This window comes from Cetorhinus maximus, chromosome 10, assembly GCF_964194155.1.
Source record: "Cetorhinus maximus chromosome 10, sCetMax3.hap1.1, whole genome shotgun sequence".
Taxonomy (NCBI): domain Eukaryota; kingdom Metazoa; phylum Chordata; class Chondrichthyes; order Lamniformes; family Cetorhinidae; genus Cetorhinus; species Cetorhinus maximus.
In genome coordinates, this window is record NC_135888.1 from 96,823,138 (window position 1) to 96,849,992 (window position 26,855).

The window sequence follows — 26,855 nt, forward strand, 5'->3', positions numbered from 1 at the left end:
TGATTTTATGGTAAACATTTATTAAAATAAAGAAAAAACAAATAAAATACAATTACACTTGAACACACGAATGGTTTTACACAGGATTTTTTCCATGGATTGTCCTCTGTGGCTGGCGCAACTGCTTTCTTCAGTCTGGCCTTGTTCACACTGTCTTCTGGAAGATCTAAGCAGCTACCCCCTCACACAGGCTTCAATATTTCCTTAAATGCATTCCTTCCCTTTGTTCTCTCCATTATCTCAGCAGAGCAGCTGATTGGTGAGTAGTTCTAGTTTTTAAAGTAAAAGTAAGGTCTTTAGTTTGTGTTTAGATCTCTGGTCTTTTTTCTCTTTGTCTTAAAGATAGCTTAAGTATAAGATCAATACTAGTGTGTATAAAAAAAATTATAATAAAGTGTAAAGAGTGGGTATACTAGAGTAATTCATTAATAAATTGAATAAAATACGATAGTGATGGCAGGACAGGTGATGTGTTGCTGCTGCAGCATGTGGGGGCTGCTGGATACCAAGGTGATCCAGAGAGAATACATCTGTATCAAGTATTTGCAGCTCGAGGAACTTCAGATCTGAGTTAAGGAGCTGGAATCTCCATTGTGCCACATCAGGGAGGGAGAAAGTTACCTGGAAGCTTTGCTCCAGGAGGCAGTCACACCCCTCAGATTAGGTAATTCAAATTTGATCTGTGATCAGGGACAGGAGGGTGTGACTGCAGGTGAAGCAGGTATGGGGACCCAAGGGGTAGCATTCGAGGAGCCTTGGCTGCTGCAATTGTCCAACAGTTACAAGGTTCTTGCAAGCTGTGTGGATGAGAGCAAGGACTGCAGGGAGGATGAGTGAACTGACAACGCCACCATGGTACAGGGAGCCATTCAAGTCGGGGGAGGAAATAGGAATGTAGTAGTGGTAGGGGACAATATAATTAGGGGACAATATAATTAGGGGGATAAATACTGTTCTGTGCAGCCGTGAGCATGAGTCCTGAAGGCTGTGTTACCTGCCTGGTGCCAGGGTTAAGGGCATCTCCTCAGGGCTGGAGAGGAACTTGGAGGGGGAGGGGAGGGATCCAGTTGTCATCGTCCATGTTGGTACCAACAACATTGATCGGACTAGAAAGGAGGTTCTACTGAAAGAATTTGAACAGTTAGGAGTTAAATTAAAAAGCAGAACCTCCAAGCTAATAATCTCAGAATTGCTACCTGAGCATGGACAAACTGAAATAGGGTAAATAAAGTCAAGGAGTTAAAATGCATGGCTCAGAGACTGGTGTGGGAGGAATGGGTTTCAGTTCATGGGGCACTGGCACCAGTACTGGGCAGAGCTTTTCCAGTGGGACAGGCTTCACTTGAAGTGTGCTGGGACTATTCTAGCAAACAGAATAACTAGGGCTGTAGAGAGGGCTTTTAATTAAATAGAGGCAGGGAGGGTTCTAGAAAGGGGATACGTAGGTTTACAAAGCAAAAGGACATGGCAGCCTTGCAGGGCAACTATTTAGGTAATGATACCCAGAGTGTGACAAGAAGGGGCAGAGTGTACAAACAAAAAAAAAAGAGCAGCAAATAGGGTCAAAGAGGGAAAAAATGCTATAAAGGCAAAATTAATGGCCCTTTACTTAAATGCATGTAGTATTCGGAACAAAATAAATGAATTAACGGCACAAATAGAGATTAATGGGTATGATCTTATAGCAATTACAGAGATGTGGATACAAGGAGATCAAAGCTGGGATCTAAATATTCAGGGGTATGTGACTTTTCGAAAGGACAGGCAGGAAAGAAAGGGTGGTGGAGTAGCTTTGTTAGTACGAGATGAAATAAGTACAATAGCAAGAAAGGATCTTCCAATCGGAAGATGTAGAATCCATATGGGTGGAGGTAAGAAATAACAAGGGGAAGACGACACTGGTGGGAGTAGTCTATAGGCTCCATGACAGTAGCTATACTGTAGGACAGAAAAAATCAGGAGATAATAGTTTGTAAAAAAGGCAGTACATTAATCATGGGTGACTTTAATCTTCATGTAAATTTGGAAAATCAAACTGGCAGAGGTAGGCACAAGCAAGAATTCATAGAGTGTATTCAGGACAGTTCCTTAGAACAATATGTTGTGAATCCAACCAGGGATCAGGCTATTTTGGATGTGGTAATGTGTAATGAGGCAGGTTTAATAAATGATCTCAGAGTAAAGGATCCCCTAGGAAACAGTGACCATAATATTTAGCATTCAGTTTGAGTGAGAGAAACTTGGGTCGGAAACAACTGCTAAACTTAAATAAGGGTAATTACAATGGAATGAGGGCAGAGTTGGCTGGAGTGGACTGGGGAAACAGTTTAGCAGAAGACGATGATTGAACAATGGCAGATGTTTAAGAAAATAGTTCATGACTCTCAACAAAGATATATCCCAGTGAGGAAGAAGAATTCAAGGGGATAAACCAACCATGGTTAACCAAGGAAGTTAAGGACAGTGTCAAATCAAAAGAAAAAAATAGTGTGGCAAAGATTAGTGGTAAGCCAGAGGTTTGGGAAAGTTATAAAAACCAATATAATAATGGGGAACCAGAAAGTGGCGGAGGAGTTGAATAAATACTTTGCTTCAGTCTTCACAGTAGAAGATACTAATAGCATTCCAAAAGCACTAAATAATCAAGAGGCAAAAGTGGTGGGGGGAGGGGTTGTGGCTGAGAGGAAATAAATACAGTAACTATCACTAGAGAAACACTACTAAGGAAACTAATGGGGTTAAAGACTGATAATTCACCTGGACCTGATGGATTGCATCCTAGGATATTAAAGGAAGTAGCCAGAGACAGTGGATGCACTGGTAGTAATCTTCCAAGAATCTTTAGATTCTGGAAAAGTCCCAGAGGATTGGAGAATGGCCAACATAACACCCTTATTCAAAAAGGGGAGACAAAAAATAATTAACTATAGGCCAGTTAACTTAATATCTGCCATTGGGAAAATGTTGGAGTCTATTTTAAAGGATGTAATAGCAGAGCATTTAGAAATACATAATCTAATCAAGCAGAATCAGTGTGGCTTCATGAAGGGGAAATCATGCCTAACAAATTTACTAGAATTCTTTGAGGAGTAACAAGCAGGATAGATAAAGGGGAGCCAGTAGATGTAATATATTTGGATTTCCAAAAGGTTTTTCGTAAGGTACCACACATAAGGCTACTTAATAAGGTAAGAGCCCATGGTGTTCTGGTTAGTATATGAGCATGGATAGAGGATTGGCTAACTAATAGAAGACAGAGTTGGGTTAAGGGGGGCATTTTCAAGATGGCAACCTGTAACTAGTGGAGTGCCACAGGGATCAGTGCCAGGGCCACAATTATTTACAATATATATTAATGATTTGGATGAGGGAATTGAATGTACTGTCACCAAGTTCGCAGATGACACAAAAATAGGTGGGAAGACAAGTGGCGAGGATGACACAGTCTACAGAGGGATATAGACAGGTTAAGTGAGTGGTCAAAAACTTGGCAGATGGAATATAATGTGGGAAAATATGAGGTTATGCACTTTGGCAGGAAGAATAGAAGAGCTGAATATTTTTTAATTGGAGAAAGACTGCAGAAGGCTGCAGCACAGAGGGATTGTGCATGAGTCCTTGTGTGCATGAATCCCAAAAAGCTAACATACAAGTTCAACAGGTAATAGGGAAGTCAAATAGAATGTTGGCCTTTATTTCAAATGGAATGGAGTATAAAAATAAGGAAGTCTTGCTAAATCTATGCAAGGCACTAGCTAGGCCACACCTAGAATACTGTGAACAATTTTGGTCCCCCTAAGGAAAGATATATTGGCATTGGAGGCAGTTGAGAGAAGGTTCACTAGGTTGATCCCGGGTATGGAGAGATTTTCTTGAGAGGTTGAGCCTATACTCATTGGAGTTTGGAAGAATGAGAGTGACCTTATTGAAATATATAAGATTCTTGAGGGGCTTGACAGGGTAGATGCTGAGAGGTTGTTTTCCCTTGTGGGAGAGTCTAGGATCATAGGGCATAAACTCAGAGTAAGGGGGCACCCATTTAAAACAGAGGAGGAATTTCTCCTGAGGGTAGTTAATCTGTGGAATTCTTTACCACAGAGGGCTGTAGAAGCTGGGTCGTTAAGTATATTCACAGCTGAGATAGACAGATTTTTAATCAGTAAGGGAATCAAGGGTTATGGGGAAAAGGAAGGAAAGTGGAGTTGAGGATTATCAGGTCAGCCATGATCTCATTGAATGGCCTACCTCTGCTCCTAAGTTTTATGGTCTTCTAGTCTCTTCAGAAATGCTTTCTTCCCAGAATTGATTAAGTTATATACTCTTCGCTCCTAGATTTGTAAAACCAAACTTACTCCATCTTTACCTCACTTCCTTATACCTTTTTGCAACCTGCATATACCCCCCTTTGAACTAAAACTCAATTCAAACTATTCCTGTTATTGCTTTATGTAAACCTCTGATTGAAGTTCCTCTTGGTTTATTAACATATCAAAACCACTGTTGGCTTTAGACCATTACCGTCACTCTAACTCTTAATCCAATTACAGCCTGACTTCCAGTACATAATATATGCCAGGGTTATTACAATTTATTTTCTTGCTAGTACCAATGTCATCCTTAATTAACAGAGCTACCTCTCACCTTTTCCTGATCTTCCTAAATGTCATATACCCTTGAATATTCAGTTTCAAGTCTTAGTCATCCTACAGCAATGTCTCTGTAATGGCTATCAGATCATACAGATTTATTTCTACTTGTGCTGTCAAAATTCATCTGTTTTGTTACATGCATTCAGATAGAGCCTTTAGATCTGTCTTTTACTTTTTTTGTAGCCTCTAGCCTCATCTGCTGGTGCACAGTTGGGTTTGTACTGTCCCTTCCTGCCACACTGATCATCATTTCCCTTATTGCTACCTTGTACTTTTGCCTTGTCTTCTCTATTTATCACATCTTCCTAAACCTGATCCCTTGGACCCACTATTTAGTTTAAAGCCCTCTCTATTGCCCTAGTTATACGACTTGCCAGAACACTCGTCCCAGCACAGTTCAGATAAAGACTATCCCTACAGCACAACTCCCTCTTTCCTCAGTACTGATGTCAGTGCCCCATGATTCAAAATCCATTTCACCCACACCAATCTTTGAGCTATGCATTTAACACTCTAATCTGATTTACCCTACACCAATGTGCTCATGGCTCAGGTAATAATCCAGAGATTATTTCTTTGAGGTTCTACCGTGTAATGTTTTCCCTAACTGCTCATACTCCCTCAGTAGAACCTCTTTCCTAGTTCTACCTATGTTATTGGTACCTCCATGGATCATGACCACTGGATTTCCCCCCCCTCCCACTGCAGGTTCCTCTCTAGCCCAGAGCACATGTTCTGAACCCTGGCACCTGGCAGGCAACACAGCCAGCTGGACTCCACTTTCAGCTGTAGAGAACTGTGTCTATCTCCCTTACTATACTGTCTCCAACTACCAATACACTCCTATTAACTCCCCACGCTTGAAAGGCTTCCTGTACAAGTTTGCTCAACCACCCTGCAGCCACCACTTTCATACAGGCTGCAAGAACCTTGAATCTACTGGACAATTGCAAAGGCTGAGGCTTCTCCACTTCTACCTTCTGGGTTCCCATACCTGCTTCACACTCAAGTCACAACTTCCCGTCCCTGACCAAATCAGAGGACTCTATCCTAATGAAAGTGACTGTCTCCTGCTACCTTTCCCCCTCCCTGATGCACCGCAGTGTCTGCAGCTCAGTCTCCAGCTCAAGCTGCAGACGTTTACTGTAGACGGATTTGCCCTGGAGCACCCGTGTCCAGCAACTTCCACATTCTGCATTCACAACACATCATCTGCCCTGCCATTGTTGTGTTAATTTATTTATTCTTAATTTATAAAAAATAGAAACAAAATGCTTGAAAAACTCAGGTGGTCTGACAGCATCTGTGAAGAGAGAAACAGAGTTAACGTCAAGTCTGTATGACCCTTCTCGAGAGCTAAAGAGAACTAGAAATGTGATGAAATTTACACTGTTTAAGGACGGTGGAGCAGGCGAAGCTGGATAGAAGGCCAGCAATAGGTGGGGGCTAAGGAGAGATTGACAAAGGTGTCATGGACAAAAAGACAAAGTGGGTGTTAATGGTAGTGGTCAGGGCTGAAGGAGGTGCTGATAGTGGCATAAAGGTGAGAAAATAGAATGTGTTAATAGCAGAACAAGGATAAGCACTCTGAGAAAGAACAGCATGGAACAAGTAACAGATGGCCCTTTTGGGGGTGGGGTGGGGAAAAAAGGACGGGAAAAGGGATAAAGGAGGGGATAAAACAATGAATACATGAATAAAAATGAAATAAGTGGGTAAAAAAAAATTTTTAAACAAGGGGATTAAAAAAAGGGGTGAAGAGAGTTCATGGTCTGAAGTTGTTGAACTCAATGTCAAGTCCAGAAGGCTGTAAAGTGTGTAATTGGAAGATGAGGTGCTGTTCCTCCAGTTTGTGTTAGGCTTCACTGGAACATTGCAGCAGACCAAGGATGGACATGTGGGCAGGATGGTGTGTTGACATGGCAAGTGACAGGGAAGTCTGGGTCATGCTTGCAGACAGACCAAAGGAGTTCCGCAAAGTGGTCACCCAGTCTGGGTTTGGTCTCCCCAATGTAGAGACCACTGCATTGGGAGCAGCGAATGCAGTAGAGCAAATTGAAGGAGGTGCAAGTGAAGCACTGCTTCACCTGGAAGGAGTGTTCAGGCCCTTGTATGGTGGGGAGGATGGATATAAAGGGGCAGGTGTTACACCTTCTACGATTGCATGGGAAGGGGATGAGGTGTTGGGAGAGATGGAGTGGGCCAGGGTGTCCCAGAGTGAACGGTCCTTATGGAATGCTGACCTGGGGGTGGGTATGAGGGGAGGATGCATTTGGCGGTGGCATCATACTGGAATTGGCAGAGGATGATCCTTTGAATGTGGAGGTTGTTGGGGTGCGAAGTGAGAACAAAAGGGACCCTATCATGGTTCTGGGAGGGAGGGAAAGTTGTGAGGGCAGAGGCGGAGATGGGTCGGACACAGTTGAGGGCCCTGTCAACCACAGTAGGGGGGAACCTCGGTTAAGGAAGACGACAGACATGTCATGTTGTTTTGAAAAGCGGCATCATCAGAACAGATGTGGTGGAAGTGAAGGAACTGAGAAAATGGAATGGAGTACTTACAGGAAGCAGGGTCTGTGGGGTTGTAGGCGAGGTACCTGTGGGAGTCGGTGGGCTTGTAACAAATATTGGTGGACAGACTATCACCAGAAATGGAAAGGAAGTGTCAGAAGCTGATAGAGGGGTGAAAATTGGAAGCAAAATTGATACATTTTCCAGGTCCTGACAAGAGCATGAAGTGACACCAAAACAGTCGACATACAGAGTGTGTTATGGGAGAGGGCCCTGAGTAGACTGGAACAAGGAATGTTCCACATACCCCATAAAAAGACAGGCATAATTGATTGTGCTCTTATATATGCATTTGACCAGGACATATTTTTGGTGCTCATGCAATTGTATCCAGTTATGTTAACTATGGCCAACAGATCACTGCAAATGTGCATTCATGGAGAATGAGGATGTCAATAGTATATGCCTTCAGCAGGTTGAGATATACTAGCTTCACCTGCAAAAATGCCTCAATATTAACTTGAAGGATCTTGGAAGTGTTTTTAGGCCCTGAAGTTGGCAATTAAGGTGGCTTAAGTTGTTACCCTGAAGACTAGGAGATTGTTGGGGAATAGAAGATGGTCACCGTCCCAGTTTAAGAAATCATAAGTAATCCCATCAACCCGGCAACTGACCAATGATCCAGGTTTTCAGTGCAACAAATCAAGCCACCAAAATGACGGAGGAGTCAGTAAACGCAACAGAATGGAACTTGGGTAAGGCACAACATAGCATGCAGATAAAGCAAGCAAAAAAGTTGCCTGTTCTGGACAGACACACATGGATAAAAAAAATCGAAAAGGTATGTGGCAAGGAAATAGCCAATGGTATGCAATGATATAAATGAGTTGCACATTAACAACAAACCAGAAAAAATAACACAGATTAAGACGACAGATTAAGACTGCCAGATGTTAGGAATCTCAGGGCTGAAGTGGCAACAATGTGCAGTCACAACAATGCAAATCATCAAAAGTATACATATGCCCTGTGAATTGAAGCAGAGGAATGCACCCCACTGCCTTACATGTGATAGAAAATACATAGGGACACATCAATTAGAACAAGAGCAACGAGTCCTCATAGCCTTTGAATTATTTACAAGTTAACCAAGGCTCCTAACATGGGAGCTGGAAATGACAACTATATCAAGTCGTAGGACCAAACTTTGCAGCATACTGCCAAAATATGGTATAATTAAGTACAAATTCACAACTTCAAAAAGTCACCACAATTAAAAACGGCAAAGCTTTATTGAGTGAGTTTATTTTCACTTTGCACCTTACAAATATGAACAAAAGTGACTTGTCAGGTCTCAGATGTTGAAGACCAAGATTCAATCCTACAATAACAGTCTAAAGAAAAATTCTACATTAAAATTTTTATTTTGCCATAGAGCATCCAAAGATGCTTCTCATCATTTTGACTAAAAAAATTAAACCAGAGACTTTAGACAAATATAAAAAATGAAGTCAAGCAACAAATATAAGCACATAATTGTTCAGTTTACACTCATCAGTGTTTATAGTTTTGTCATGTTTAAGTTTCAAAGATTTTGTTGAATATTAATGCACAACTACACTTTACATGTTTTTTTTATACAATAAACCAGAATACGCTGCCAATTAGTTAACAATTTAGGGTTTCAATCCCATAAAACATACTGGGAATTTAAGTGGGTACAAGATTTATTACAATCAGTTAAGCCATCTAGATTGTATCTTCTCAATGTTGCTTGCAACAACCTACTTTGTGTGCTTGATAATGCACTTTCATTAAATCAAGCCCGCAGAAGCAGTACACTGCACATATGCAACAGGTCATAGGGCATGAAAATTTCAATAACTAGTGCCAAAATACTTTACATAATGAAACTTAGGTCTCTGAAACTAAAAATCATGTGATGAACACACTGGTGCCATCCTAGCATTTTCCTCAACCTAGGAAAAGGCTTATGCTGAATTCTAGTCATAATGAAAGGAATGCGTATACTGAATTCACATTTCATAAGCATAACCAAGTTTAAGCTGGTAATTGGTATCTGTTAAATAGTGAAAAAAGTTACATCCCCCATCCTCCACTCATGTTTGACATTCCACCCATGCCATTCATCCCCATGGATCCTCGGCTTCCAGTTCCATAGTAACTTCCATTCATTCCAGCTTGGCTGCCTGTAAAATAATTTTGTAATGAAAATGTTTTTTTCCTCAATTTGGGAAAAATGCTGCCAGGACGAAAGAGTGCTGTATACAAAGCTCAATTAGTTCATAGGTCACTTACCATATGCACTCAAGCTTGCTTGACTTCCATAAACTCCGTATCCAGTGCTTAGTTGCTGACTGTTAGGACTACCGTAGCTTGGACTTGCATAGCTTGACTGGCTTCCTAAAAACAAACATCCCTTGTAACATGTCTTTATACAAGTACCATCTCCAATGTTACCTTTGATGTGACTAGTCACTGATCCCGTAGAGAAACATGGTTAGACGATGACTAACAATTTCCAGAGTTTAGTATTTCTCAGTTCAGGATAGATTATTTTTTGCGTATATGCAGTGCCTATAATTGGATACTGAAACTAGCCTGGCATTAACAGAACACCATGGAGGAAGCAGATTAAAAAAAATCAACTTTCTACTTATTGCCCAGTAGGCAAAATTACTGATTATCAACTTCCATTCAGAAGAACAAACCAAACTCTCAAAAGATGTTTGGCTCTTGAAAGAACAAGTCAAATTCTAAAGATCCACAGGATACTGCACTCAAAAATGCTAGAAACCCTGCTTATCCAAAAAATTAAATTACAATGGTAGCAACATTCTGCACCTTGCCCAGTATTCAAAATGACCTGCAATATTTGCACTCTAGCCTCTAAAGCAAGCAACTTTTGTAGGTATTCTTACAAATCACTGCAACTTCCAAAAAATACTAGTGGTTGCATACTGACGTACAGAGGAAATTCAATTGCTACCATACAAAAACATGGAGTAATTTGTAAACCAACAGTAGCACACACTGGCACTAAGCATGCAAGACAAATCACTATAGATATAAAAATGTAAAACAGATTGAAGTTGATATCCGCTTTACTTACCCATAGCTGATATCTGAGTCGCATAGGCACCACCACTGCCTCCAGAGGTAGAGTTCAGGAAAAGTTCTACATATCTATGCTCTAAAAGCAAAAAATAATAGAATTTCAGAAAATATTACAGTTGTATTGCAATTTACTGTAAAGTTTTATATCAACTTACGCATATGGGCTTTGTCTTTTGACATAGCAGCCACAGCATCCTCATGGGTCGCAAACTCCACATCAGCTTCCCCTGTCACTCTACGATCAGATCCAATCTCTATGTGGACACGGACTGGGTTCAGAGGTGAGAAAAACTAAGAGAGAAAACAGCAAAAGCAGTTTCAAACAATTTTATGGAAGTGGATTCTTTGGGGAACTGGTTGCTATATTGGTGAAGAAAGGTGGCAACTCCCAAATTGGTGTCATTCAGAGTTACACAATTACAAAAGCAATAAACCTCAGGCTACAAAATTTAAATGTTCATATTGTACTGAAATTTGTTATAGGATGTAAAAACAACTCTTTCCAGTCCTCCAAGTCCACAAAATTTAAACATGACATGAGAGCAAGCAAAAGCACAAAACAGGGCCCACTGATTAGGCAATTCCACCCTCAGTGGGATAATTAAGTTCTCTGAAACAATTAATAAATGCACACAATTTTTGTATGAATAACCTAATCAGTTCATTTAAAAAGTTTAAAAAAGGAATCAATGTGCAAGTTTCTAAAGACACCCATAAACATCATATGTAGGCACAGAAATGCTCTTTACTTCTCTCCTCCCCAGAATCTCAGTTACATCACTTTAGGATGCTATCAGTTACATGCTCCCTCACAAGGATAGCCACCCCAAAATAATCTGTAACTAGTTTACATTTTTCCTTCCATAAGAAGCAGGAGGCCACAGGGAAGAGAAAGGAAGGGACCCATACGTATCTGGGATTCTTTTGGCAGCATGGCAATTTATACCAACACATCTAAACTCCGCAAACAGGAAAAATAAAACATTTTAAGATACTTACATTATATATATCATTCTCTGTAGCCCGAAATGGCAGCCCTCGCATATGCACACAATGACCTGTCGTACTCTGATAGCTAGTATCACTGTTTCCATATCCTTGTCCAGTCAATCCTGTTAATATATCATCCAATTAGATTTTTTATGAAATACTTGCATATGTTCTATCATAATGTCCAGTTTTAAAAAAAGCTCACCTCCATCTCGTCCATACCCATGATCTGACCCATAGCCATATCCATCACTGTACCCATTGTAATCATCGTAACTTCCATAACCTGAAGAAATTGAGCGATTAGAGGACATTAGCTCAATGATGAATCCTGAACACATCCACAGTCACGTGCAGATAAAACTCAATTGTAAATGTATTTGGTATGGATTGAAATGTCATTGCTTAACTTAAAACAAGAACAGTGCACTGCGGCATTTGAAAACAGAGCTTTGAACAACCAAATTCATGCACTATTACTGTATATAAGACAATTGCTTTGGTGTCAGATAAAACTGACACCAAATTGAGATGTTTCATTATCAACAGAACATGTAGATAAATGGGAATATTATGACCACTAGTCAAGCTTAGAATCCTATCAGGTCAAATAAATTAATTTCTCAGCATTATTCAAGATGTAGTTACTAACCTATATAAAGCTGCTTGAACCATTAAAATACTCAAACATCATAATCAACATCCTATTCAGTTTACTTACCACCACCATACACTCCACGTCTCATCTTCTCATACGATCCTCGACTAGTAAGGCCATAAGTTCTCCCAGTCATTGGCCTGTCGTAAGGACCTGGTCTTAAACCAGACATTAATTTTCGGGGAGGATCATAATGGGTGCGCACCTCAGCCCGGCTGCTCTTGAAAATTTCAATGTACCTAAAAAATTGTGAGTTGTATGTAAACATTTTAATCTTAGTTAATATGTAAATTAGTTACGAGAGTAACACTGGTAATCATACACTAATTTGAAGTTTCCTAACCATGCATTTCCCACACAAAAGAATGAATATTTCAGAGCCAAGGGCCAAAATCCTCATCTATAAACTATTTTTTAAAACCTCACATTTTAATAGCCCCATTACAATTAAATCAACAGTCCATGTAAAAAAAATTTCAAATTATAGATACTTACAAAGATCATTGTGTACTTTAAAAACCCAAGTTGTAAGTTCTGATTATGAAGTGAATTATACAAAATTTTAGTTACTGAAACTTTCCATGACAACTTGAGTCAGTAATTTGGTAACTATAAATTAATCATGAAGCACTCTTAAAATGCAACATGTGACTTTTAAACATTCAAATAAAACCAATTAAGCAGCAATTTTGTCCTAAGCTGCAGGTCAGTAAGTTTTAAACTAATAATTAAATTCTCACCATATAGATAACATTCTTCATTCTTTGAATGATGTTCAACCTCCACATATAAATGCAACTACTGGATCAGGTGAGATGTTGGTAGGAAAAGAATCACGTAAGACACTGCCCTTTTGAGATTCTCCCCATATTCGTTTTTATACAAGGCCTACACCTTTTGTTCTTCGACTGGCAAAGTCAAAGGTGGCATCAAGTCAGGAACAGAAAAGAGGGCAAAAGACAGAAGCTTTCTATGTGGAAGTGTAATTTCTTTCAAAGAATAAGGAAGACCATGCCTACAGCAGGTGACGTTACATTAGTGAATGTTTGTTCAAACTCCATATACAAATAGGATACGGCATATTGAAACTGACAGTGGGGCAGTGGAGAACTAGCTAGCAACAATCCTGGAACATATCAGCATCTTCAATATCAATATCTTCCAGCTGTCAAATCAAGAAATTGGCAGGGTTTTGTATCACAAAGACTGGCCAAAAAAAACTTTCCATACTGGAAGTCACAGTACGAACAGAGTGAGCTACAACTTTTCCTGGTAGACAACCTTTGCCCGAGAAAAAGCATATACATCTACTGCCTAACTTACTAATTGGTGGGGTGGCTAAAAGTTCCAAGGTAAAAATGACAAAAGCTTCCCACATTAGTAGTTAATAGATTGCTCATAAGTGACACAGCAGAACCCACTTGCCAACAGTTAGCATTCATTTATCCTACTGACATAGTCCATTACCTTAGTTCAACCAAGCCTCAAAACAGCGTAGCTTATGAATAGCTAAAGGACTGACTGCTCTGATTTAATCTCGCCTGTTTATATGTATATCTGCAATAAATCCTGAGCAGAGTCAGTAGTGGAATGGGGGAGTCTAACACCTTAGAAAGATTTGTTGTAAAAGAAATTGATCATGCAGGAATTTAGAAAGCCTTCAAATTGCTTTGGTGCTGGAATGAAATATTGATTACACTTGCATAAGCAATTTGAAGTTTTTAAAATTTATTTACGGGATGTGGGCATCGCTGGCCAGGCCAGCATTTATTGTCCATCCTTAATTGCCCTTGAGGTGGTGGTGGTGGGTGAGCTGCATTCTTGAACTGCTGCAGTCCACTTGGTCTAGGTACACCCGCAGTGCTATTAGGGAGTCCGAGGATTTTGACCCAGCGACAGTGAAGGAATGCCAATATATTTCAAAGTCAAGATGGTGAGTGTCTTGGAGGGGAACTTCCAGGTGGTGGTGCTCTCATCTATCTGCTGCCCTTGTCCTTCTAGATGGTAACAGCTGTGGGTTTGGAAGGTGCTGTCTAAGCTGTAGCGAGTTGCTGCAGTGCATCTTGTAAATGGTGTACACTGCTGCTACTGTTTGTCAGTGGTGGATGGAGGGAACGTTTGTGGCAGGGGTGCCAATCAAGTGGGCTGCTTTGTCCTGGATGGTGTCAAGCTTCTTATGTGTTGTTGGAGCTGCACTCATCCAGGCAAGTGGAGGGTATTCCATCACACTCCTGACTTGCGTCTTATAGGTAGAGGACAGGGCTTAGGGTGTCAAGAGACAAGTTAAGCACCACAGGATTCCTAGCCTCTGGTCTGCTCTTGTAGCCACACTATTTATATGGCTAGCCCGGTTCTGTTTCTGGTCAATGGTAACCTCCAGGATGTTGATGGTGGGGGATCCAGCATGGTAATGCCATTGAATGTCAGGAGGCAATGGTTAGATTCTCTCTTGTTCGAGATGGTCATTGCCTGGCACTTGTGTGGCACAAATGTTACTTGCCACTTGTCGGCCCAAGCCTGGATATTTTCCAGCTCTTGCTGTATTTGGGCATGGATTGCTTCAATATCTGAGTTGCCACCAATGGTGTTGAACATTGTGCAATCATCAGCGAACATCCCCACTTCGAACCTTATAATGGAAGGAAGGTTATTGATGAAGCAGCTGAAGATGGTTGGGCCTAGGACACGACCCTGAGGAACTGATAGTTAAATAGCAATGTTAACTATGCTGGATAGTGATTTTTCTTTCCATCCCCATTTTCCAATAAATGTGTCAAACAAAAATGATTAAATAAGTCTAGTGACAACACTGTTTTGATTATAACTTGAAGACTTAATTAAGAGGTCAAAGTCAGCTCTTCAATAAAAACAAAATACAGCAGATGCTGGAAATCTGAAATCTATCTCCAGCACTTCATTTTTAAAGTCAGTTCTTAGTTGGCTTATTTATAACTGCCAAGGGACCCTAATTTATTCAGACTCAACCCCCTTCCCTCTTGGCCATCAGAAAAGATCCACAATGCCCACCTTTAAAGCAAGACGCATCAGTTGAAACAAGAGAATACACATTTGGTCAAGACCATTACTTTGAAATTTGAAAAACTGCATGACTTCCCTATGACTTTTGCAGTTAAGATTGCTGTTAGCAAGAGAAAAGGATGTAGTACAGATGAAGCCCTATGTAAAATGGGAGAGGGGAGCAATAGCAAAGATGAGTACAAAAACAACCAACCTCCCTACTATGATCCTATTTGTATTCTGGAGGCTAAACAAATTAAGGTCAATTTGGGGACATCAAGTTTCTATACGCATGAGATGCTTTCTAATAAGGTAAAAGTGACAACTTTGCATTCATTTCTCGTGTTAGGTCTGTTACAGGCCAGGAGCAACGTAATGCTAACATTACACATTACTTTGGCAATCTGCCTGAAACTCGACCACAACACCGCCAACTGCGCTGGGTAGCATCTTGAGAAATCTTTTCTACTAGCATTATCAAAAATTCTTTTAGTTAATATTTATAAAAGCAAATAGTAAGCGTAATATCCTCAAACCAATGGTTTATTTTAGGGAACTGTATGCAACCAAAACAAAAAAGAAATCTCCTTTCATAGCCAGAAATAGAGACCTTCATCCCAACTATCAAGGCTAAATTAACTAAAAGATCTCAGGCATGAAAGGTAATTGCTGCAATATACGGTGCAAAGAATACTTATGTACTTGACTTCCCCAAGACAGAAACAAGCTGCATACGCGTTTTTGAAGAGTAGTTAACTTAATAGCTCAACCGTGTTGAAAAGCTATTTGCCATAAGTCAGTTAAAAACAAAAACAGCCATATAATTTTAGTTCTGTATTAAGCCACAACAGGTAACCCTCATCTACAAATTGATCACATCCGAAGAAACAGCTACTTTATCTAGATACATCCAAAAATATCCAATAGGTTTTGCATGTTTGTGGTATAAACACAGTCAGAACAATGGTCATGATGGCAAGTAGCTTTTCAGGTTACTAGTATTTTAATTTCATTCTACAAATACTCAAAACGTAACAATTAAAACAAAAAAAAGTGTTACAAATGTGCTTAAAGAGTTTTTAAATTGTGCTTAATCACATTTTCTTATGGTATCAAAAGCTGTGAATTGTGATCAACCTTATTTAAAACCCTAACACATCCAGGTGAAACATTCGCCATACTACAGCACTTGTACTAGATAACAATCAATCATATACCATAAGAAAAGTGACTCATCCATCCATCCCCACCTGTGCCCTATTCTTTCCTTGTGTTTCTTTAGAGCCTTTTCAGCTATTTCCTGTGTGGCAAACTGCACGAAGGCCTCCCCCGTGCTCCTCCCCTGGTAGTCCATCGGCAATGTTATCCCATTTGGCACGATTTCCAACCCTTCAACCCAAGGACAAATAACCCCAGTAGGGGATAGTATTAAAGGGTGCACATGCCTAATTATTACTTATGACGTTGCATTTATAAAATGTAAACTACTGTAAGTTACAGCTCACAAAAATAAAATGCACTAAAGTGTTCTGTGACAATTACGCTGTGTAGAAATATGCAAGAACCTAACCAACCACAGGAAACTCCCTGGGTTGAAGCACAGCTAACTTGTGTCACATAACATCTTAGAACAAAGCAAGAATCATTACTTAAAATAGCAGTTGTACTTCCCATATTTTAGTGTCAGAATAAAACAGAAGTATCCAGAGTAACACACACAATGCAATTAAAACAGTCAAGTTTTTTTTTCCAGTAAACTCATTCAAAAAGCTGCTGTAATAATTAGGTTAACTCAAGAGATCAAAATATGATATCCAAAACCAAAGTCCACTCCCCACCCTCAATTTCAGCAACTCATCAGTTCCATGGGTGTTTAATGCTCTTTGGTACCTCATTCAAGTGGCAATTTTGCCATGTGTGAATCTGTAAGTGTGCTATTGGATTGTGGGGCCATCACAGCCAAGCACAAACCTGTTCTCACCTGACATCCACACATGCAATGCCAACAAGAATGGAAACTTCAACACACCACTTTACAGGCACTGAGGCCAGATTCAGCTGTCCTAGCAGCTTTTGTGTAATAAAACTACGGATTGAACACAGCTTTTCTGGTCTGTATTGCCCAGAGTTGCATGATATGGTGCAATTACCCAAGCAACCACGGGGGGGAAAATGATCAGGTTGCATTTTGTCTTGCACGTGTAGGATTGTCACACTGTACTGTCAATATTGACTTCCTACCCTTCACCTAGCCCCAAAAGTGAAGCCAGTAAGTTAAAAATAGGCTAGGTAAGTTTTCCCTGCTAGCCTAATACCTTGCAGCCAAGCACACCATCTGCTCCTGGGGAGATGGTCCATGAAGCCACTGCCTACAGCCTTCAGAAGCTGAGTCACAGTGCTCCCCTATAATTTCTTCACCCATTTGCTGGGAAGCAATCAGCCTTCACTTGTTGCCTCCTGAAGCTCAGATCAGTATTTGATACTTCAACTTGTATCTTACATGACTGTGGCACACAAAGAGTATGTGCTATGCTGCATGTTTTTGCTACCCATATTTGAATGTTGTTAAATCCCAGCCAGGCAAAGTTAGCAACAAAACAATGTACCAAAAATCTATACAGATCACGAAGATTTAAATTTACTATTTAAACTTATTTCAAAAATCAATCTACAAACATTAGATAAGACCAAGAACAAACAGCATGAAGTAACCAATCATAGGTTCTATATCACATTAAAAATTTGATCTCCCGGGGTGCAAGTACATGGAGTGATGCTCAAGGATAGTTTGCAGCTGAGGCGGCGGGGAAACAAAATAAGAAACCAGTGGACACATTCAATACCTATTTCAAAAATCATGCATTTCTTTTTACACATGTCAAAACCTGCAGTAATTTGGAAAGGGTAGAGTTGGTTGGTATATTGGGGTTTCTCTGCAGTGCAAGTGCAGGAGCTGGAGAAACAAAACACAGATACTACATCACAGCTATTTGCACAAGTTTCATTACGAAGGTGGACATAGGAATTGATTATGGATAAAGCAAATAGAAGAACTGTGTGCAGAAGCAAGGCTTTAAATGTTTTAGTGCAAGCGTACATCTGGAGATTGTTTGCTTGAATATTTTGATGCAAAGCAGTTTTACATTCTCAAGACAGCAAAGAACAAGGTTAAAATTCAGACATGCATAGCTCTTAACATTTCAATGACAATATCCATGGATTACTGTTGTGTTTTAAGAGGAATATTTATTGCTGTTCCTAAAATGCCAGAAAGAGTTGGTGGGAATTTAGATTAGGCCTAGAACAAGATTAAGCACCAAGGCTTTTATGGAGAGATAAATGCTAAGCTTCTCAGTCAACAGTTTTTGGAAAAGCTATTTCATAGAATGGATGACAAGTGATAAGTGGGAATTTAACTTACTTAAAACTATGATGTGAATGTTTTTTGGATTATAAACTTGTAACTGAAGTTCTTGAAAATGGAATTTTAACATTCACTACAATCTTAATTTTGCTGAACCAGCACGTGATGCTCATTAACAGAGTAAATTATTGTTTTACCCTATAGTAAAATGCATGAAGTGGCAACATAGAAGTTCTGATACAGAGAACAAAGTAAAAATTTGGAGGAACTTTATTTCATTATGTGTCAGTGGGTGTTAATTATTTGACTGCATAGTTAATACATCGCATCTCATTTAAGCTACCAAGTTGTAAAATTAATTTTCAAATCAAAATGCAAACAGAAAATGTTACCTCATCACCTGGAAATGAATACCATTAGTTCATTCAGCCTTAAAAATTAATATCGTAGATTATAGACATGGGGCATATATAATTAAAATAAAACACTACTTTGCTGAAATTGGCCAATTTACTAAATTGTATTTACAGAAATAAATCTGCTTTTTATACCTGTAAAAAACTGTACTATTTCTTCCTTGCTGCAACCAAACGGCAATCCCCTAAGACGAACACAGCCATCATTTGAGGAATCAGGGCTGTTGGGGCCAGTGTGTTTCAAAACCCAGTCCATTTCAATGTTGTTAGATTTAAATACTAGATTTGAAAAAAAATGTTTAAGAAATCACTTTAGAAAAGTAAACATACAATCAAGTCTAAAACACGTTTCAGAAGAAGTCATCCTGACTAAAACAAGTAGTTGCTGAATCTATTTGCTTAAAACTCTAACAGCTATCCTCGGGGTTAATTCGGCATTGTTTAAAGCAAATAATTTTACATGTTGCACGTAAAAGCAGAAATTACAGCAAACTCTTCAAACTATGAACCCACCTTCTACATATCTATGTCCCATACTTTCTTTGTCTTTCTTCATTGCAGCTTTGACATCATCTTCAGTTTCCAGTTGAATGAATGCTTCCCCACTAGGACGACCTTCTCTGGTATATGTAAAATGAATCCCAGAAATCCCATTTAAGATTTTGCAGTCTGAAACGTAAAAGTAGAGAAGTTGACAAATATAATATTTCTATAAGCACTCAATATCAAACACCAGTTAAGTAACTTACAGATATTACTCTTATAACTTAATCCACAAATTCCAGCAATAGATCTGCAAGTAAATCTGCCATGTGCCTCATTAGGTCAACAGACAGAGTCTGATTACTCACTTATATATAAAAACAAAAATACTGTGGATGCCGGAGATCGGAAAGAAAAACAGAAAATGCTGGAAAGACGTGGCAGGTCTGGCGGCATTTGTGGAGAGAGAAATAGAGGTAACACTGAGTCCAATATCTTCGGAACTTCTGAAAAGGTTCTGGACGCTCGGGAGATATGAGATTTCAAACGGAGGTTGCCAGACTTAGGAAAGGGATTAAGCAAAATGGAACTACTGTGGGTAAACAAAGGAGTGAAACATTGTCGGGAATAGGCATATCAACCATGATCATATTGAACGGCGGAGCAGGCTTGAGGGGCTGAGTGGCCTACCCCTGCTCCTAACTCGTATGTTTGTACCTAAGTAAATGGATTTGAAGAAAAAAATCAACTTGATCTAAGCAAAATAGGTTCCAGGGTTGAATGGCCCGCTCTTGTTCCCATGGTAACTATTGTCAGAGTGGAATTTAGCATGAAGCTAAAAATTATAGCAGTTCAGAACAAAAATAGCCAGCTGTAGGCAAAATTCATACACAAGTTGTTTGGATCCAAATATGATTTTGTAAGAAACCCTTAAAAGCAAATTAAAATTCCTGAGATTTAAAAGGTAAGCCATTTAGGAGCTTAAATTTGGTCTGAAATGGTAACCACAATCAGGTATTAAGCCATATAGCCTGAAGGATCCATGTTAAATTTTCATTCATAGATGACTTGCAGTAAAACCAGACCAAGGCTCAACAGATAGATGCAGGAAGGATGTTTCCCCTGGCTGGTGTTCTTGAACTAGGGGATAGTCTCAGAATAACAGGTAGGTTATTTAGGGCTGAGAGGAGGAAGCTCATTCATTGAGTATGTTCAAGATAGAGATTGATAGATTTTTAGATATTAAAAACATCAAAGGATATGGGGATAGTGCAGGAAAATGACATTGAGGTAGGTGATCAGCCATGATCTGTTGAATGGCAAAGCAGGCTCGAGGGGCCAATTACTTGAACATCCACAGCTATAGAGGAGAGAATGCCAAACTTCTGCAACCCTCTAAATGAAGAAACTTCTCATCTCAGTCACTAACACCGCTGTGTGCATACCTGGACCACATGGAATGTAGCAATGCAACAAGGCAATTCTTCAACAGCAATCAGGATCACAGAACAATGGAAATTTAGAGCACGGGAGGAGGCCAACAAGTAGCCTCACCCCACTTTCTAGCTCTTGGTCCAGTGTTGTAGGTTACAGCACTTCAAGTGCATATCCAATACTTTTCAAATGTTGAGGGTTTCTGCCTTGATCATCCTTTCAAGCAGTGAATTCCAGAACCCCAAAGAATTTCCCCGTCAATCCGCTCTAAACCTCCCACCTCTTACCCTAAGTCTATGCCTCCTCGTTATGGACCCCTCAACCAAAGCAAATAGGGTTTTCCTATCCACTATCTAGAACCTTCGATTTTACAAATTTCAGTTGGATCTCCCCTCAGCCGCCTGTGTTTCAAAGGAAACAACCCTAACCTATCAAATTGTTCCTCAATTAAAATTCTCCAGTATAGGTAACATCTTTGTAAATCTCCAATGTATCCTCTCTAGTGCAACTACATCTTTCCTATAGTGCGCTGACCAGAACTGCACACATCTGTGGCCTGATCAGTCTTTTATACTGTTACAGTATAACCTCCCAGCTCTTACATTTAATGCTGCAGATGAAGGCAAGTATCCTGTATGCTACTTGACCACTTTAGCTACCTGTCCAGCCACCTTCAGGGATCTTTGGACATGTACACTGAGATCCCTCTATACTTCTCAGCATCCTACCATTTATTGTCTATTCCCTTGCCTGTCTTTCCCAAATGCATTACCTCACTTCTCCAGATCGAACTCTGGGTAATAAATGCTAGCCCAGGCAGCAATGCTGATACCCCAAGAGTGAATAAAAAATAGCTGACCCCTTATTTAGAGACTGTGAACCCTAGTTCTAGACTACTAGCCAGGGGAAAACCTTACAGCATCTACCCAGTCGAACCCTTCAGAATTTTGTGTATTTTAATGAGATCACCTTTCACTCTAGAGTCTAGGAAATATAGAACATTCTACTGAATCTCTCCTCAGGATAATCCCCTCATCCCAGGAATCAGTCTGAACATTTATTAGACCTCTTTCAAGGCATGTATATTCTTTCCTTGGGTAAGGAGGTCAAAGCTGTATACTGTACTCCAGGTGTGGTCTCACCAAGGCGCTATGTAATAGTAAGACACTAATACCTTTGTAATCAAGGACGACACACCATTTGCCTTCCTAATTGCTTGCACCTGCGATTCATATTCAAAAACACTCATATTTCTCTGAATACCAACATTACCAAGTGTCTCTATTTTAAACTATCCCGTTTTTCTATTATTCCGACTGGATAATTTCACACTTCTTCACATTATATTCCATCAGTCACCTTCTGCCCACTCACTTAACCCATTCATATGCCTTTGCACCATTCACAAAGCTTACATTCCCACCTAGCTGTATTTCAGTGAGCCACAGTGATATGGTACACATCTAAACCATTGATATAGATTAAGATAGCTGAGGCCCAAGCACTTATTCTTGCATTACCCTAATATTTACAACCTACCAAATCAAAAATGACCTGAGTATGCCCGTATTCAACCAATCCTCATCCATGCTGTTGTCCTCAATCCATGAGCCCTAATTTAGTGTAATAACCTCATGTGGCACCTTATCAAACTTTTTTTGAAAAAGCAAATCACTACATCCACTGGTTCTCACCCTACCAAACTTAGTTACAACTTCAAAGGGTTAACAGACTTGCTAAAGAAGTTCCATTTTCATTAAGTCCACGCCCACTCTGCCTGATCATAATTTAAGTGCCCCATTTTCACATCTCTCAATAGATTCAGTTGGACAAGATAAGGCACAATTACCCAGTGAGGACAGGATCAAGGCCTGCAAACTTGATAACATTCAGTGGAGACCTGCACCTTAACTACTTGAGATGTATTGCAGCTAAGCTATCCATCAGTAACTGAGCAAGAAAGTGCCTTCAGAATATAAGTTGGGGGAAGAAGGGAGGGGGCGGCGGTGTCAGAGTTCTGTTTATGTGAACTTATAAACTTGATTCTTCTGCATTTTGTAACCTGCAGGACAGCATCATTTCAAATTCTTGAAATGTTATGAGAAGTGGTGACAAGATAAAAAGTTGGGAAAAGCAATGCCATTGGTAACATTTATTTGGGGAAAAAAAAATCAGCGACAAGGTTCTTACTCTACCACTGCAACCTGAGCAATGTTGAAACTTAACCTGATCTGGTTGAATGATTTCAAAGTAAATGCTATTCCTAAAGCTTAGCTGGAATTTTAGTTTAAAGGGAGTTTCACTCTTCAGCAAAAATCTACGGTTGTAATACTTACAGTCAAAGGTACTGTCATGCTAGGCTTCTCTCTGGATATCTCTAGAAATTGTTTTCAAAATTAATTATTTCAAATACAGTTAACTACAAAATTTAGTCACGAGCAATGTAAATTGGTCACTACAAACTGCATGTTACATCAAAGCAACAGATCTCACTATTGTGCACTGTTACTGCAGGACATGTCAATTATTATGTTGAAATCTTAGCTTCTTTGAAAACTCATTTAAAAATGTAGAAGACAAATAAAAGAAAAACAAAGCTGCTGTCAATTAGCAACATGCACTTCAAAGAATTAACCTTGTGGAATAATATTCATTGCAAGGTTATTGATGCATAAGCATTCATTCTTAAAGTTGATGTACAATAGATTCATTAATGAAACCAATAAAAATAATCAGCAGTGATTTAGAATCCTACTATCATCTATGTCAAATAGATACTTGACATGCTAATGTAGAATGACAGTTTATTTTCACTCTCTGTTTTCAGCTAATTATTCTGGTCCCTTCCAGTATCCCTTTCATTTCACGTACCAGAAAAAAATCGCAACACTTCCTCAGCAGCAGAAGACCAGGGCAATCCACGGACACGGACAACAAATCCATCACTTTCTGAATTGGACATGACTTCCTTCAGTTGATATAGGATTTCTTCCTTTTAAAAATCCTGAAGACAGACAGTTTCAACATACTTTTACGTTTACATTGCAGATACATTGGAGACAGAATAAACGTTTCACTTTCAAAGACTGTTTATATGTGCTGAATCTCTAGTTTGAGAAGGTATCCTATAACTGCTTTGCATGATAAAGGCTTGCATTCATATAGAACCTTTCATGACCTCAGGATGTCCCCAAAGTACCTCCCAGCCAATGAGGTTTTGAAGTGTCAGTTGCTGTAATGCAGGAAAAGCACAGCCGATTGAACATAGAGCATTCTCATTAAAAAAACAGCAATAATGTGCAGATATTTAAAAGTGAGATTGGCTGATGGGTAAATATTGATGATGACACCATGGAGAACTCGCTTGTGCTTCAGAAGAATGCCATTTTCCACCTGACACTGCCAATGGGGGCTTTGGTTTAACATTACAAGATAGCATCTCTGAGGGTGCAGCACTCCTCAATACTGCATTGGAGCGACAGCCTAGATTTTGTGCTCAAGTCTCTGTAGTGGGACTTGAACCCATTACCTTGTGACTCAAGAGGCAACAATGCTACCCACTGGGCCACAACTGATGCTCATTCTTCCTCTCCTCCTGTAACCAGATATTACACTGATATTGTCAACTGAGCTGTACAAAAGGTATTTACTTAACAATAAAGTAAGGCTTGACAAATCTCTTTAAAAGGAATCACTTTCAACTTTTCTGGTACATCATGTAATAGGTAAGACTTGTCAATGTTCACGTACAGCCATGACAGGAGCTAAAACTCAGCAGCTCCGCGAGTATACCCCCTGAGAATACAAGTCAGAATTGGCCCAGGCGAGCACAGCTATTGGTGTATGATCTGTTTAAGCCTATCTAATAGAGGCATTTGATGTGCAAGGTTACATTGCAGTTTTGAGCCCAAAGTGCAAATTCAACTTTGAGTCATAATTCAAATAATCTAACAACCACCCCGACTGAAAATACCTATAACTGTAACACAGCTGCAACATTTCCCACCCCCCACCAAAACGCGATCACAATAATGTTAGTTGAAAGTTTTCTCCTTCTCTGAACTCAAATAGACAAAAGTAAATTTGACAAAGTACTCTGCACTAGCCGACATCAACCTTGAATTTTCTAAGTACAAACCTAGGATTGCAAGTCAGCTGGTCTGTCAGTGAAATTACAATGAGTAGTCTGAACCTCAAATTTGCTTGGGGAAGGAAAAGCAGAGGAAAAGATGAAATTTTGTTGCGAGAATAGGTATTTGCAGGGGAGAAATGAAGGTATATTATCACTAGCCAAGGAATAGAAATGCCAAACCTCAACAGTCCCAATCATAGTTCTGAACAGGACCATAAAACCATAGCTCAGCACAGGTCATAGCTGGTCTAATGGATAAACATTTCACTTTGAAAAATACTCACCTCTAAAATAAATCTTTAATAACTGAATACTGTCTAAATATGATGCATGCCTCTGGAGAGCGATTTCATAATCTCATCTCCAAACAGCTAGCTGTAACATTACAATTTCAAAAGTTCATTTTGGCCAATTTTAAAGCATGTTTTACAATAACCAAAGAAATTTTAACTTAAGTACATAAAAGATCACAGGTGAGGGGGAGAAAAAGTTAAAAATTGAATGGATGGATCTTTTAAACCACATAAAATGCATATGCTGATACAGGTACTAGACTTTAAAACAGCTTACAGCATAAACATCACGTCAAAAAGTATAGATTTTAGACGTGAAGTACCTATTCTAACAAATTTAAGACCAAAAATGGACATCAGGGTCCATTCTGTTTAGTCATCATTTTTTTACCAAATAGGACCGCCTCTTCAGCATTAAGTTTACCATATTACTACCTCGGTTGTTGCTCAGATGTGATCCAATTATTTTCCATCGACTTTCGCAGTAGGAAATTCCAAACATTAGACACAACAACCGCACGTTGTCACTGAATATAAAGCAGGAACGATACCTTTCTCCTTCTGTCTCTCTCTCCTGACGCCTCCTCACCATAGGCCACGGCACCTCACTTTTAAACTGGTCGCTCAGGGGGAAAGAAAACAAGCCGGGTAAATCTGGGTCCTATTTATGGAACCCACGCGAGGGTATGGGCGGGGAGGATGAAGGGTGACGAATTAGGCCTCAACTGGGCACTGAGCGTATTCCGCAGTTAAACGAAATTGGGCGCAAATGTATTCCAGGGCAGCACATCCCGTGATGCCGCCCCACAAACAGGCCCGGACTGAGGAAAACCGTCGACTAAGAGGAGGAAACAAAAGGCCGAAGACCACCCGGAAAAATGAGGCCTCGGCGGCGAGGCCCAGGCCGCGCGCACGCGCCAACAGGCCGCGCACTCGCTTTCTCAAGGGAAACCCGAAAATAAACCCTGAGCAAAATTACTCACCGGAGAGGAGGTAATGCAGACTCCGGAAAACCTGAACAAAAGGTTAATTTCGATCTATAACATTAACGGCAACAGCGCGTCCGTTAGTAGCACGTCTCCTTCCGTTTCTTTTCTTTTCAAAGCGTGGATATCACCTCAGCCGACCGGAAGCTGTACGTCACCACCACTGCACCTGCGCAAAGCTGGCCCCGCCGCCGTCACTGCGCCTGCGCAAAGTTAGCCCTGCCGCCGCCACTGCGCTTGTGCAATGCTGGTCCCGCCGCTGTCAGTACGCCTGCGCAAAGCTGGCCCCGCCGCCGTCACTGCACCTGCGCATAGCTGGCCCCTCCCCGCGTTTCTCTAGTGCTTGCTACAGCTTGGGAGGTATGGCGTCATAGTTCACAGCTACCCTTCTCTTCCGGTTCAAAACATTGAGAAGAGTTTTATAGATGTTTAAAAATACAAACTTTATGAAATTATTTCAAGTAAATTAATAATATAACAAGAAATAGGAGGAGTAGGCTTTTCGGTCCCTCAAGCCTGCCCCGCCACTCAATAAGATCATGGCTGATCTGCCCCAGGCCTCAACTCTTTCGTGCCACCTCATAGCCCTCAACTTCCTGATATTTTAAAAATCTATCTACCTCCTCCTTAAATACTTTCAGTGGTCTAGCCTCCACAACTCTCTGGGATAGAGAATTCCAGACATTTACTACCCTCTGAGAGAAGAAATTCCTTTGCATCTCAGTTTTAGAGTAGTGTCCCCTTATTCTGTAACTATGTCCCCTGGTGCCATATTCCCCCACT

At 40.1% G+C, this 26,855-nt stretch overlaps 1 protein-coding gene across 4 annotated transcripts; it reads right to left on the reverse strand.

The window, feature by feature from the left end:
- Positions 1–26,238, reverse strand: hnrnph1l (heterogeneous nuclear ribonucleoprotein H1, like). Of its 4 annotated transcripts, none has more exons than XM_078550811.1 (13): positions 26,070–26,234; positions 25,638–25,709; positions 23,533–23,665; positions 19,258–19,413; positions 18,880–19,023; positions 16,215–16,353; positions 12,010–12,185; positions 11,494–11,574; positions 11,298–11,410; positions 10,454–10,589; positions 10,294–10,374; positions 9,480–9,584; positions 8,429–9,370 (listed from the first exon to the last, which is right to left on the reverse strand). In XM_078550811.1, exons 3-13 carry the CDS (start codon positions 23,621–23,623, stop codon positions 9,261–9,263), a joined length of 1,332 nt encoding a protein of 443 aa, XP_078406937.1. In that variant the 5' UTR covers positions 23,624–23,665; positions 25,638–25,709; positions 26,070–26,234; the 3' UTR covers positions 8,429–9,260. The 4 variants fall into 4 exon arrangements, with proteins under 4 accessions (XP_078406939.1, XP_078406937.1, XP_078406938.1 ...); XM_078550812.1 differs by having other exon boundaries at positions 25,638–25,702; positions 26,070–26,229; XM_078550813.1 differs by lacking the exons at positions 8,429–9,370; positions 25,638–25,709 and adding an exon at positions 1–269 and having other exon boundaries at positions 26,070–26,238.
- Between the last annotated feature and the right edge of the window lie 617 nt (positions 26,239–26,855).

What these genes read in the sequence shown, in the direction of transcription:
- hnrnph1l (XM_078550810.1), bottom strand. Translation starts at nt 23,623, where the DNA reads ATGTCCAATTCAGAAAGTGATGGATTTGTTGTCCGTGTCCGTGGATTG. An exon ending in ACGTGGAGTGTATGGTGGTG is followed by an intron (nt 11,575 to 12,009) that starts GTAAGTAAACTG and finishes CAATTTCTTCAG; the next exon opens with GTTATGGAAGTTACGATGAT. An exon ending in GACTCAGATATCAGCTATGG is followed by an intron (nt 9,585 to 10,293) that starts GTAAGTAAAGCG and finishes GTTTGTTTTTAG; the next exon opens with GAAGCCAGTCAAGCTATGCA.